The sequence below is a fragment of the Euleptes europaea genome, chromosome 4 (genome assembly GCF_029931775.1).
Source record: "Euleptes europaea isolate rEulEur1 chromosome 4, rEulEur1.hap1, whole genome shotgun sequence".
In the NCBI taxonomy this organism is placed as follows: domain Eukaryota; kingdom Metazoa; phylum Chordata; class Lepidosauria; order Squamata; family Sphaerodactylidae; genus Euleptes; species Euleptes europaea.
In genome coordinates, this window is record NC_079315.1 from 120,381,135 (window position 1) to 120,394,790 (window position 13,656).

The 13,656-nt window shown below is 47.5% G+C and overlaps 1 protein-coding gene across 1 annotated transcript in view; it reads right to left on the minus strand.

The window, feature by feature from the left end:
- Positions 1 to 5,518: 5,518 nt before the first annotated feature.
- The window catches only part of NOL6 (nucleolar protein 6), a 67,417-nt gene continuing 59,279 nt past the window's right edge, over positions 5,519 to 13,656 (minus strand). The window contains exons 24-26 of the mRNA XM_056849088.1: positions 13,004 to 13,204; positions 6,098 to 6,199; positions 5,519 to 5,680 (exon numbers count right to left, since the gene is read on the minus strand). Of these exons, the coding sequence (XP_056705066.1) occupies positions 5,531 to 5,680; positions 6,098 to 6,199; positions 13,004 to 13,204 (453 nt within the window). The 3' untranslated portion in view covers positions 5,519 to 5,530. The remainder of the gene's footprint in view (positions 5,681 to 6,097; positions 6,200 to 13,003; positions 13,205 to 13,656) is intronic.

Here is a 13,656-nt window from a genome sequence, read left to right on the forward strand (position 1 = left end):
TCTTAAAGGCACTTGGTTGCCCCTTCTCAAAGAAGAGAACGTTGCCCCAGGGTGGCTTCCATCTAATTCAACAACTCTTGTGTTCTCCAGAACACCCTTGGTTTACAGATGATATTACGGGTGATATTCTTGGTTTATGTAGTATTTGGTGTTCTTACAACGGATTGTGTTGATTTAATGCAGGGCTGGCTCACATACAAACAAGATGACAACCTAGACACATCAGGAACAAATATATTTCCCTGGAATTTTTCGTCAACGTGGCATTTCCTGGGTGGAGAGTGGTCTTTAAGGCATCAAACCATCTCTCTGGCAAGCGAAACACAACATTCCTGGAAGATACATTTTCCTCTTCATGTATTTAGCTATGATGGCATTACAGCCATTTTTTAAAAAAATCCAAATTAAACAAGCAAGCCAGGCAATTAGACATGCCAGGACAACAGTTGTCTGTTGCAAAACAAAAAGTTAAAAAGACTGTGTTTGCCAACCCTCTTAAAGCCTGTTGGAAATAAAGGAATGCATTTCTAGCTTCAGTTAATCTCCAAAGCAAATTTGCTTTTAAAAGATTTACTGCAGGTTAAGTCTCAATGGCAAAGGTGTATCCAGATGTTTAGAGGATTGTTCATCAATCCCAAGCATAGGTATTTACTATACATATATATATTCATGTTGTGGTTTTGTCACAGGCTTACGGGTTTTGCCCATTGACTGAGCTGGGGCGGGGGAGTGCAGAGAGAGGGCATTTGTATTGCAAAGGCAGGGACGGGGAAAGGGAGTTGACAAAGCGTGGGTTTTGCACAGACACGCACTGCATCACATTCACACATGCACAGAATTCCTAGCAGCGGAAGAGACCAGCAACATTCTCCCCATGAAACCCCCAAGCAAGATTTCCTCCCCTGAAAAATATATATCAGCTACTTATATAGTCATTGCTGTATAAGCCAGACGTTTACCCTGGAGACCACAATGTCTCAGATCTTAGGGCTAGCTTTGCTTTCTCCAAGGAGCATCCCCAAATCTAGAAGAAGAAGAGTTGGTTTTTATATGCCGACTTTTTCTACCACTTAAGGCAGAATCAAACCGGCTTACAATCACCTTCCCCTCCCCACAACAGGCACCTTGTGAGGTAGGTGGGGCTGAGAGAGCTCGAAGAGAGCTGTGACTTGCCCAAGGCCACCCAGCTGTCTTCATGTGTAGGAGTGGGGAATCAAACCCGGTTCTTCAGATCAGAGTCCACCACTCCAAACCACTGCTCTTGACCACCACTCTTCTGGTGGTCTAGGGACCAGAACTGCAGTATCCAAGGGCTAGGCAGAGTGGTGTAGTGGTTAAAAGCGGTGGACTGTAATCTGAAGAACTGGGTTTGTTTCCCCACTCCTACACATGAAGCCAGCCGGTTGACCTTGGCCCAGTCACACTCTCTCAGCCCCACCTACCTCACAGGGTGACTGTTGTGAGGAAGGGAAGGGAAGGTGATTGTAAGCCAGTTTGCGTCTACTTTAAGTGGCAGAGAAAGTTGGCATATAAAAACCAACTCTTTTTCTTTTTCTAGCTGGAACCATCATCTCACTCATCTTAAGGCATGTTGGATATGCTGTCCTTTCAAATTCCAGCTACGCAGGAATAATTAGGAAAGGTGAGAAGGTTCACTTACAAAAGAAAGACACCGTTCCCACCTCCGGCATCCTCTTCCATTTTCCTGCTGAACCACAATTTAAGAAAGATGTAGACAAGCTGGAACGTGTCCAGAGGAGGGCAACAAAGATGGTTAGGGGTCTGGAGACCAAGTCCTATGAGGAAAGATTGGAGGAGATGGGTATGTTTAGCCTGAACAGGAGAAGACAGAGAGGATATGATAACCATCTTCAAATACTTGAAGGGCTGTCATATAGAGGAGGGTGCCGAGTTGTTTTCTGTTGCCCCAGAAGGTCGGACCAGAACCAACGGGTTGAAATTAAATCAAAACAGTTTCCGTCTGCACATTAGGAAGAATTATCTAACAGAGGGGTTCCTCAGTAGAACAGGCTTCCTTGGGAGGTGGTAAGTGCTAGATGGCCATCTGTCAGCAATCCTGATTCTATGACCTTAGGCAGATGATGAGAGGGAGGGCATCTTGGCCATCTTCTGGGCACTGGGGGTGTATGGGGGAGGTAGTTGTGAATTTCCTGCATTGTGCAGGGGGTTGGACTAGATGACCCTGGTGGTCCCTTCCAATGGTATGATTCTATGACTCTGATTCTATGACGGTTTCTCCTTTTAGGAGGCGGTTAAGGGGAGACATGATAGAGGTCTATAAAATTATGCACAGTATGGAGAGAGTGGACAGGGAGAAGCTTTTCTACCTCTCTCATAATACCAGAATCCGGGGTCATCTGCTGAAGCTAGAGGGTGAGAGAGTCAAAACAGATTAAAGGAAGTATTTCTTCACACAGTGCATAGTTAAATTGTGGAACTCTCTGCCCCAGGATGTGGTGATGGCTGCCAACTTGGAAGGCTTTAAGAGGGGAGTGGACATATTCATGGAGGAGAGGGCTAACCATGGCTACTAGTCAAAAGGGATACTAGTCATGATGTATGGAACACAGGCAGGATGCTGCTGCTGCACTTGTCTTGTTTGTGGGCTTCCTAGAGGCGCCTGGTTGGCCACTGTGTGAACAGACTGCTGGACTTGATGGACTTTGGTCTGATCCAGCGTGGCCTTTCTGATGTTCTAAGGTCTTTCCTCCTCCCATAAGGAAGCCAATTCCTGTCCCCACTCAATTTACAAAAAGGAGTTCAAAGACCGAGGTTTATAAGGATGAATAAAATTATAACTGGCAACAAGGAACAGTTTCAAGATTTGCTGTTTGTGCTAGAGTGCAAAAAGAAAAAAAAATTACTCATCTTTTTTATGGGCAAGGAGACAGACTGATCCCATGGTCCTCGAATCTATCAGGCAAAGCAAAAAATAAAAATAAACTGATCATGATCCAGTGGACACCAGCAACAGCTGAATCACAGTGGTGCTGCAGTGTGGCAAAATACCCAGATTGTGTTGCAACTGGGCAAGGCCTTGCCTGACTCGAGTGGCAGAAATAGGGGAGAGGAGGAACCTCTGGCATTGTCTTGCGTAGGGCAACAAGAACACTTCCTCATTTCATGTCCATGCCGTGGGGGAACCGCAAGTGGGTAAGCAATGTCGCAACTACAATACACTGCAAAATCATTAACCGCAAAAAATAATATGAGATTTCCAGTGCCTGCGGTCAGAGCAGTGCGTATTTGATGACAGGACTCCAGCGCATAATTCAGTATTGTAGGAACCTCAGGATTCATAAGAAAGGCCCTGCTGAGTCAGACCCAGGCCCATCAAGTCCAGCAGTCTGTTCACACAGTGGCCAACCCGGTGCCTCCAGGAAGCCCACAAACAAGATGACTGCAGCAGCATTGTCCTGCCCGTGTTCCACAGCACCTAATATATTAGGCATGCTCCTCTGATCCTGGAGGGAATAGGTATAAGAACCTAAGAAAAGCCCTGCTGGATCAGACCAGGGTCCATCAAATCCAGCAGTCTGTTCACACATGGGCCAACCAAATGCCTCCAGGAAGCCCACAAGCAAGACGACTGCAGCAGCATCCTGCCTGTGTTCCACTGCACCTAATATAACAGGCATGCTCCTCTGATGCTGGAGAGAATAGGTATACATCATGACTAGTGTCCATTTGGACTAGTAACCATGGATAGCCCTCTCCTCCATGAACATGTCTACTTCCAAATTGGCAGCCATCACCACATCCTGGGGCAGGGAGTTCCCCAATTTAACTATACGTTGTGTAAAGAAACACTTCCTTTTATCTGTTTTTGAATCTGACACCCTCCAGCTTCAGCAGATGACCCCGCATTCTGGTATTATGAGAGAGGGAGAAAAGTCTCTAGGCAGCATCAGGAGCACGTATCAGGAGGTATGGCTTGAGTACTCTGCATATGGTCCTGACCCTCCCTATGACAAGGAAGCAGCATAAATTTTGCAAAACATACCTTGCCAAAACACAGGAATGCGCTTCGTATGCCTGCCTGCTACTGTTTGCAGAGCAACCCATTGGCTACTGCTAGTACAGTCACGGACCTCGAGCACCGCCTTCCAATGCCTACCTCATTTTTGTGGACTTTTAAGAATCAAATAAAAACCCTTCAGAGTCTGAATGCTCCACTGATGTCTCCCTCAAGTGCAAGAGCACACCTCTAACTAGGGTTGCCAACTCTGGGTTGCAAAATTCCTGGAGGTTTTCTGGGTGGAGCCTGGTGTAGGTTGGGAAGGGACCTCAGCCATAGAGCCCTCCTCCAAAGGAGCCATTTTCTTCAGGGGAACTGATCACTGTCGTCTGGAGATCACTTGTAATTCCGGGAGATCTCCAGACCCAAGAATTTGGCGAAGAATTTGGGTAACCTCCATGCAGGATTTCTGAATTTTAGCAGATGGAACCTGAAGAGGTCACAGAATGCCAGTTTGCTTTTCCCCTGCACAAGGGACTTATGCAGTTTCCCAGTAGATTAGCAAGAGTATTTCTCCCACACAGCTAGATTCGAGTCAAGCAGGTGGGGCTTTTGCCCAGCAGAGCTTCTGATTTGGCCGTGCAGATTTCTGCCTTAAATGTTGAGATTACTATGAGAGTTATGCGTAACCTAGCTCCCTGACATTTTGTGGCTTGCTCCGCCTCCTCTGGCAGCCATTTTGTTCTTGTTCCAAAGGTTCCCACAAGCTCAAAAAGGCTGAGGACCCCAGTCTCACAACATCTAATGATGGGAGGGAAGGCTCTCCTAAACAATGCATGTTAATTGAGTTAACCATGAGTAAAATGAATGCCCAGGACACCTGATGACAACAAGAGGAGGAAGTATAGTTGGTTTTTATATGCTGACTTCCTCTACGTTTTAAGGAGAATCAAACCGGTTTACAATCTCCTTCTCTCCCTCTCCCCACAATACATACCTTGTGAGGTAGGTGGGGCTGAGAAAGTTTGGAGAGAACTGTGACTTGCCCAAGGTCACCCAGCTGGCTTCATGTGGAGGAATGGGGGGAGGAGGAGAAGGAGGAGGAGAAGGAGGAGGAGAAGAAGAACCCGGTTCTCCAGATTAGAATCCGGGGAAACCAACCCAGTTCACCAGATTAGAGTCCACAGCTCATGTGGAGGAGCGGGGAATCAAACCCAGCTCTGCAGATTAGAGTTGACCACTGTTAACTACGACACCACACTGGCTCTCACTTTTAGACGCAGCATGGCTACCATTAGAATTCCACTCAATGAAGAAGCCGCTCGCAAATTATTTCTTTGGCCTCAAGAGGCAAATGTTTTAATAGGTTTTGTCTACAAAAAACAATGTCCTTTTTATCACAAAAGTCAGGGTTGAATGTACACGACAAACAGGATTATGAGACTTCAGTGTAATAAAAATACCTTCCTCGTAAGAGAATTGTGAAATGTTATGAGTCAGGGCACGTCTTGAGCTCCCGGAGCAGAGGCTTCGACAGAGTTCCAGAAGGTTCTAAATGGACCATTTCTCTGTTCGGGCCTCCACCGCTTTGACAAGCCCTTCTCCCAAGATCTCAAAGTCCTCTAAAATAGCCGCCACGTTGGGAACCGTCAGTGACTCTGAGCTAGGTGCCAACATCATTCTTCCTCTCATGGTGGATGCCTGTGATGGAAAGCAATGGGGACAAGAAAACGACTTTCAAATTGACTCATGGATGCTGGATAACTGACATTTGACACCCCTGTGTGGCAGCCCCCTTGTGCACGGACACCTGAAGTCTCCGGTAGCTCACAAGGGTAGGAACCGGCCTTCGCCTCTACGGTTCAATCCACGGAGCTCTCGGCAGCTTGGCCGATCATCGGAGGACTCTTTGCCTGTCCTGTTCCAGCCACCGGGATCTCCCCCTTCCCGCCCTACCCCCTAATCCTGTCAATCCTAACGCACACCCTTAAATCTCTGCCATGCCATACCAACTGCAAGCACCCAGGGCAGGAGCTGCCTCACCCATACATGTCCCGTACAGTTCCTAGAGAGGTAAGGAAGGAGTAGGGGGGCCATAACCCAGGGGCGAGACCTCACCTTGAAGGGCTGCGGCTCGAAGCTGGAAGGCTTCCAGAGGACTCCGATCACCTCTCCTCCGTGCTTGTCGTAGAAGAACAGGGCGAGGTCTCCAAAGGCCTGCTGGAAGGAAAGGAGGTTGCCGTTCAGCTTGGTCACCAAGCCCCATCTTGATAAGGACAGCCCTCTCAGAGCCAACACAAAGTCCCCCTCATTGGGCCACCAAGGTGGCTAAGAAATTTATTTTATTTTATTTATTAAAGAAGAAGAACAGTTGGTTTTTATATGCTGACTTTCTCTACCACTTAAGAATCAAACTAGCTTACAATCACCTTCCCCTCCCCACAACAGACACCCTGTGAGGTAGGTGGGGCTGAGAGAGCTTGAAGAGAGCTGTGACTTGCCCAGGGTCACCCAGCTGGCTTCATGCGTAGGAGCGGGGAAACAAATCCAGTTCACCAGATTAGCCTCCGCCGCTCATGTGGAGGAGTAGGGGAATCAAACCCGGTTCTCCAGATCAGACTCCACCGCTCCAAACCACCGCTCTTAACCACTACTCCACGCTGGCTTTCAGTCACACAGTGAAGATCCTTGTACTATGGTGGCAAAGCTGTGTGTGTGTGTTTTACAATCTGCACACGCGTTCAAATCTCCAATGGCCAATCAGATGCCCTACTGGGCAAAAATTCCCTGGCCCTGCCCACTTTCTAAAAATACCTGGTGGGCACCAGGAAAGGTGTCGAGGGCCCCCAGGGCCCCCACATGGGCCACGTTGGGGATTCCTGGCCTAGATGGAGCAGCAGCCTGACTCCATATGAGGCACCACCAGATGTTTTCTGCTTCTGGGACAGATCCTGTCTGGCATCTGTGGCTAAGAGCAATTTCCAAACAGATAAGGGGACATCACTGGAGCATTGAAGGAGGGGGTATTTTTTGGGGGGGAGGAAACCATAACGAAGTCCAAACTTATCACTAATCCCCAGATGGTAAACAGAACGATCCAAGATAATTAAGTTTTAAAAACAAGAATTTTGGCAACACTTGTATAACGTGGAACAGGTTTTTCTTATTAACAGGGATTTCTTAAATGGAAAAGTTATTTCTTTAAAGCCGCTTCCATTTTGTAGTCTCTTAAGCTTTTCCGTGCTGTTTTTCTTGGATACACCAGACCACGCATAGAAAAATTAACAAACAGCGCAATCCTATCCAGCGAGACTCCGGTCTAAGCTAATAAAAACCAATGGACTTGAGGCGGTGTAACTCTGCACAGGACTGCATCGTAAACACACTGGCGATTCTTTCCAGACATATAGTATGCTCCCCCACTTGGCTGGGAGCAAACTGTCAACAGATCTGCAATAGGCAGGTTGTGCGGAATCTCAAAATAAGACTCAAACTGAATGCAAGAATCTCCCTTGCACCGAGTCAGAAGCTTGCTCCATTTGGCACAGTATTCTCTGACTGAAAGCAGCTCTCCACGGTCTCGGGCAGAGGTCTTTCACATCGTCTGTTCCCTAGCCCTTCTAACGGGCAATGCCAAGGGCCGTGGCTCAGTGGCAGAGCATCTGCTTGGCATGCAGAAGGTCCCAGGTTCAATCCCCGGCATTCCAGCTAAAAGGATCAGACAGTAGGTGAGACCTGAGATCAGCCTGAGACCTACTGGCCTGTCAAAGTAGACAGTACTGAACTTCAGCCCATTGCCTTCCGCTCTCCATATGCCTATTTGAATTTATGACTTCATTGTTCTATACTACTTGTATGTCACAAAGGATAATTTCTTCAGTCTGGACAATAGCTACAAATCCCAAGGTTTCAGTCCAAAGGAGAGATATCGAAATGGGACATTAGCCGGCATACTGTCACTGTTGTGGTTTTGTGCAATATTATCAGTGCTTCTGTTTTGGCTCATTATATGTATACTGCAATACATGTCTCACAATTTCTTTGAACTTTTGTGACAACTATTTTGTACGATCTTTGCCTTCTGACCAGCATTCTCCCTCTCGTGGGATTCGATCTCATGCCTTCTGCTCTCCACAAGGGACGGCTTTTCTCCAGTGAAGCACTGGAGAAAGGATCCAAAAAGGGACAGCTGAAAATTCAGACTCGCTGGAACAATCTATAGAAGGGATTTTGTCAGTCTGACAGTTTCGTAGTCCTGTCCAGAGGGGAAAGCAAACCCCCATCGCCGTATCTCGGCTTTCCTTGCTACGGAGAAAACCAAGATGGGGTCAGACTGACAGGCTGCAAATGACTGACACTTGGCAAGGGATACCAGCGGCGGGATGTTCATTCAAGCAAAGTCTGCCTGGACACATTTTGCCAAATGGGTTGTTACGCCGCCCCCCTCGAAAGTCAGTGGCTTCAAGAAGGTTTCTCTTTTGTTTCTTTAATCCTCAAACCAGCCACCCACGTGTAAGTAAATCTGGGCAAATCCCATGACGGTGAAGTCCGGGTTAATGCGGAGTGCACTGAGATCTCCCTTTGACATTCAGAAAACCATTAGAGAAAGCCAGTTCACAAATAAAGTAATGTTAAGCTTGTGCTGAAGAGGCCGGGCGTGCATCAAAGTGTGCAAGGGGAGGGAACAGAATTATTAACCATTTTTTCTGCACAGTCCTGGTTTTAAGGGCGAGACTTCCAAAAACCTGTGGCAATCTCCTGCCAATTCCTCCTTTGGCTGCAGTTCTGGATAAAAGGCTCCTAATTATACACAAAGCCCTGTTGGTCTGCAGTAGAACAGACAGAATTGAGTCCAGTAGCATCTTAGAGACAAATAAGATTTTTTAGGGTATGAACTTTCAAGAGCCAAAGCTCCCTTCATCAGACCTCACAAAGAGAGCTTTGACTCTCGAAAGCTCGTACCCCAAAAATCCTGCTTGATGCTGTGACACGCGGCCTATCAGGATCAGTACTGTCCACTCAGACTGGTGGCGGCTCTCCAAGTTCTCAGGCAGGGGTCTTTCCCATCCCCTACTTGCCTTTTCCTTTTAACTGGAGATGTCGGGGACTGAACCTGGGACCTTCTGCATACCAAGCAGATGCTCTACCACTGAGCCACGCCCCCCCCCCCGGGAGAGCCTTCAGAGCTGACTGAAGAAAATGGCGGTGTTGGCATGAGCGGTGTGGAAGAGACAATAATGAACCAGAGGTTGCAAACAAGGAGCTGACTAGGATCTGGGTGACCCAGGTTCGAATCCCTGCTCTGCTATGGAAGTTTGCTGGATGGCCTTGGGTTGTTGTGAGAGTAAAATGGAGGCGAGAACAATGAAAAAGCTGCTTTGGGTCCTCCATTTTACTTCTCACAACAACCCTGTGGGGTGGAGTAGGCTGAGAGAGTGTGACTGGCCCAAGGTCGCCCAGCAAGCTTCCATGGCAGAGCGGAGATTCGAACCTGCATCTCCTAGATGGTAGTCCAACACTCTAACCACTACACCACACTTCCATCTCCACTGCTGGATCTCAGTGTTCGTAGTCCTTTGCAAAACGTAATCATTCTGGATACAGTGCCCCAAAGATTGGTATGTCAACACCCTAATGGGCTAAAAAGAACAGGGGGGGATATGTTCACATGAACACATGAAGCTGCCTTCTACTGAATCAGACCTTTGGTCCATCAAAGTCAGTATTGTCTACTCAGACCGGCAGCAGCTCTCCAGGGTCCAAGTAGAGAAAGGTCTTTCACATCTCCTACATGCCTGGTCCCTTTAACTGGAGATGCCGGGGATTGAACCTGGGACTTTCAGCATGCCAAGCAGATGCTCTACAAACTGAGCCACATCCCTTCCCATGTTAATGGTTATTCACCCATGAAAGATAAATGGAACCTCCAGAGTCAGAGGCAGTTTACCTGTGAGTACCAGATGCCAGGGAGAAGGCTATGACCGCTATGCTCTACTTGTGGGTTTCCCAGCAGCACTGGGCCGACCTCCAACTTACTGATGGGCTCAATGAACGTTAAATTGGGTCCAGCAAAGCAGTTTTTATGCCCCCAAAGAACCGGCAGTGTAAAGTCAGACAGGGGAATGAGAGTCTCATGCAGATAAGGCGGGTTTGTTTCACTTGGGGATGACGACGGGGTGTAGGGCTTCCCACAGGAAGGGGGGCTTCCAAAGAGGGGTTTAGAGGGAAAAGAGGGTTCCGGGGTGGGAATTCCAGGCACAATGGGATATGTGCTGAAGCAAAACAGAGCTGTCAACCTTTCGACAAGGAGTTTGTTACTCAACCAGGGCAACGCCGCTACTCCAGAGATGTCGCCACACACAAAAAAAAAACCCCAGCACAATAAAAAATGAGGACTCAATTAAGCAGGGAGAGAAGCGCCCCTTAGCCTAAGATAACTGGGTGACACACTAACTGTTGCCAAACCGGGAGGCTTCGGCCTTTGTCTTGCGACACATGCACACACACACACACACACACACACACACAAATACATGCACGCGCACACACAGAACAGCTTTTATCCTGATCCCTTTTTATCCTGATACCCTTTTCATCAGAAGGACGTTTCTCAGCCGACGCATACTTCAGAAAAGGATCTGGTCTGACTGTGGATTTCCACAGCATCTGAATCCTGCTGTGGTTTTCTCATGAATGCCATTCCGGCCTGGAGGAAGCACGCACTTCTCCAGAAATACTTGTTTATCGTCTCTCGTGGTTTAACTAGAAAAATGCCCCTCATTATGACAGGAAAGGGGGAGGGTGGGAGGATAGACCACATTTTGCTCTGTGCACAAAGATCAGATTGAGAGCCAGGGTGGTGTAGCGGTTAGAGTGTCGGGCTAGGATCTGGGATCACCCAAATTCGAATCCACACTCTGCCAGGGAAACCTGCTGGGCCAGTCACGCCTTGGGCCGGTCACAAGCACGCTCAACCTAACCTGTAAGGCTGCCTTGAGTCCCCATTGGGGGAAAGTTAAGGGAAGACATGATAGAGGTCTATAAAATTATGCATGGTGTGGAGAGAGTGGACAGGGAGAAGCTTTTCTCCCTCTCTCATCATACCAGAACACGGGGTCATCTGCTCAAGCTGGAGGGTGAGAGATTTAAAACAGGTAAAAGGAAGTTTTTCTTCACACAACACATAGTTAAATTGTGGAACTCCCTGCCCCAGGATGTGGTGATGGCTGCCAACTTGGAAGGCTTGAAAAGGGGAGTGGGCATGTTTATGGAGGAGAGGGCTATCCATGGCTACTAGTCAAAATGCATACCTATTATCTCTGGGATCAGAGGGGCTGTGGAACACAGGCAGGATAATGCTACTGCAGTCGTCTGGTTTGTGGGCTTCCTAGAGGCACCTGGTCAGCCACTGTGTGAACAGACTGCTGGACCTGATGGACCTTGGTCTGATCCAGCATGGCCTTTCTTATTTTCTTAAAGGCAGGGTGTAAATGAAGTCCAAACAAACAGATTCCACCTCTACTGTAATAGTGCCTCCTATTTCTTTTAGGTGTTTGTATCCCACAAAATTCACAGTGCACAGGTTCCTGGATTAGCTCCAGATTAATAAAAAAAATTAACACAATGCATAGGAACAGACAAGCTGGTAAAGTTTCACTCACTATCATTGTATCAGATGAATGTAAACATACAGGAACATAAGCACAGCCGTTCATGGTCAGACCCGAGGAAGTTGCTCACAGACAGTACTGCGGTAGGGAATAAACCAATTTCCGTTCCTTACTACCTATACCTAAAGAATGGATTCCCTTGGAAGAGGAGACAGAATAGTTTACATCTTTATCACCAGTTCTGCCTGCCTGTGGGCTCTTTATTCTGTCTCTTTAGGGAAGCCACCAAGACAGATTACTTCCATCAGCAGAACCACATACTCGGTTCTATATCCTGGTTGTGCCGATATCAGAAAGCAAGAGAGGCACAGTTCTAGGGTCTGGCGTATATAATAATATTAAGAGACACACTCACTTTAACAAGTTTCATGTGGGTAGCTGTGTTGGTCTGCAGCAGAAGAGCTGGATTCGAGTCCAAAAAGCACCTTAAAGATCAATAAGATTTAGCAGGGTGTAAACTTTCAGGAGTCAAAGCGCCCTTCTTCAGATAACACGTTAAAGGGAGCTTTGGCTTTTGAAAGTTTATACCCTGAAAATCTTGTTGGTCGAAGGTGCTACTGGACTCAAATCCAGCTCTCACTTAAAAAAAAAAAATACTCAAATGCTGTCAAATCCAGAGAATAATTTATTTATTTATTTATTTATTGTTTCCATTTGTTAGACTCAATTTTCCAATCAAGGTCTTTGTAAATTACATGGTGGCAAATATAAGTTTGCATGATGAAGTGATGTGTAACGTACACATTTTCCAAAAGGGATTTGCTTTTTGGGGAAAAAAACCCTCTTCGTTGTTCTAAAAATTGTAATGTGCAAGTCTGATAATGTCTTAGAGATGAATGACCAATTTCACACCTGGCTGCCCACTGCGGGAGACAGGACGATAGCTATACAGAGGATCCCTTATGCTTCTCAGCATAGGCCTGCAGGACAGCTTCTATATCTCTGTAGGTGCTGTGTAAAGAGCAACTGGAGTGTAGTGGTGTAGTGGTTAAGAGCAGTGGACTCTAATCCAGTGAACCGAGTTCAATTTGCCGCTCCTCCACATGAGCAGCGGACTCTAATCTGGTGAACCAGTTTCGATTCCCGCTCCTCCGCATGAAGCCTGCTGGGTAACTTTGGGCCAGTCACAGTTCTCTGCGAACTCTCTCAGCCCCACCCACCTCACAAGGTGTCTGTTGTGGGGAGAGGAAGGGAAGGTGATTGGTTTGAGTCTCCTTAAAACAGTAGAGAAAATCGGGGTATAAAAACCAACTCTTCTTCTTTATAAATCTCCACAGAACTATCACTTTCCATCACAAAGATTACCACGAAGTCCCATCGCTTTCCCACCACCGCTCGGCACCACCACACTTACCCGCAGCTCCCGGAGATAGAGTTGGACTGGGTCGTAATCCACCACCGGGAAAGCCAGGGTTTTCACCGCAGCCTCGCCTGGCAACATCCCTCGGCTGAACGATTTGACCGGCCGGTCCACCGCTTGCAGGTGCCTTGGGATCTGCTTGGGGTTCAGGTGGATGAGGACGTCGTAGAAATCCAGAGGAGGACGGAAGACCACCTGCAAGAGGAAAACCAATTGAGGCTATTTGCGATGGATGGGATGAGGAGCAGGAATCCGCGACTCAAGGAATACACGTCCCCATGGAATACAAATGAAGCTGCCTTGTATTGAATCAGACCCCTGGTCCATCGAGGCCAGTACTGTCAACTCAGACTGACAGATGCTCTCCAGGGTCTTAGGCGGAGGTCTTTCACATCACCTACTGCCTGGTCCTTTTAACTGAAGATGCCGGGGATTGACCCTGGGATCTTCGGCATGCCAAGCAGATGCTCTACCAATGAACCACTGAGGTCTTTCACACCATCCTCTAAGTCAGGAATTCCCCCTTTTTGATACCTGAAAATTGAACTCATGCCTTCGGTTTCCCTCGGGGTGGTTTTTCCACAGTGTCAAAGCATCTGCTAGGCATGCAGAAGGTCCCAGGTTCAATCCCCGGCATCTCCAGTTAA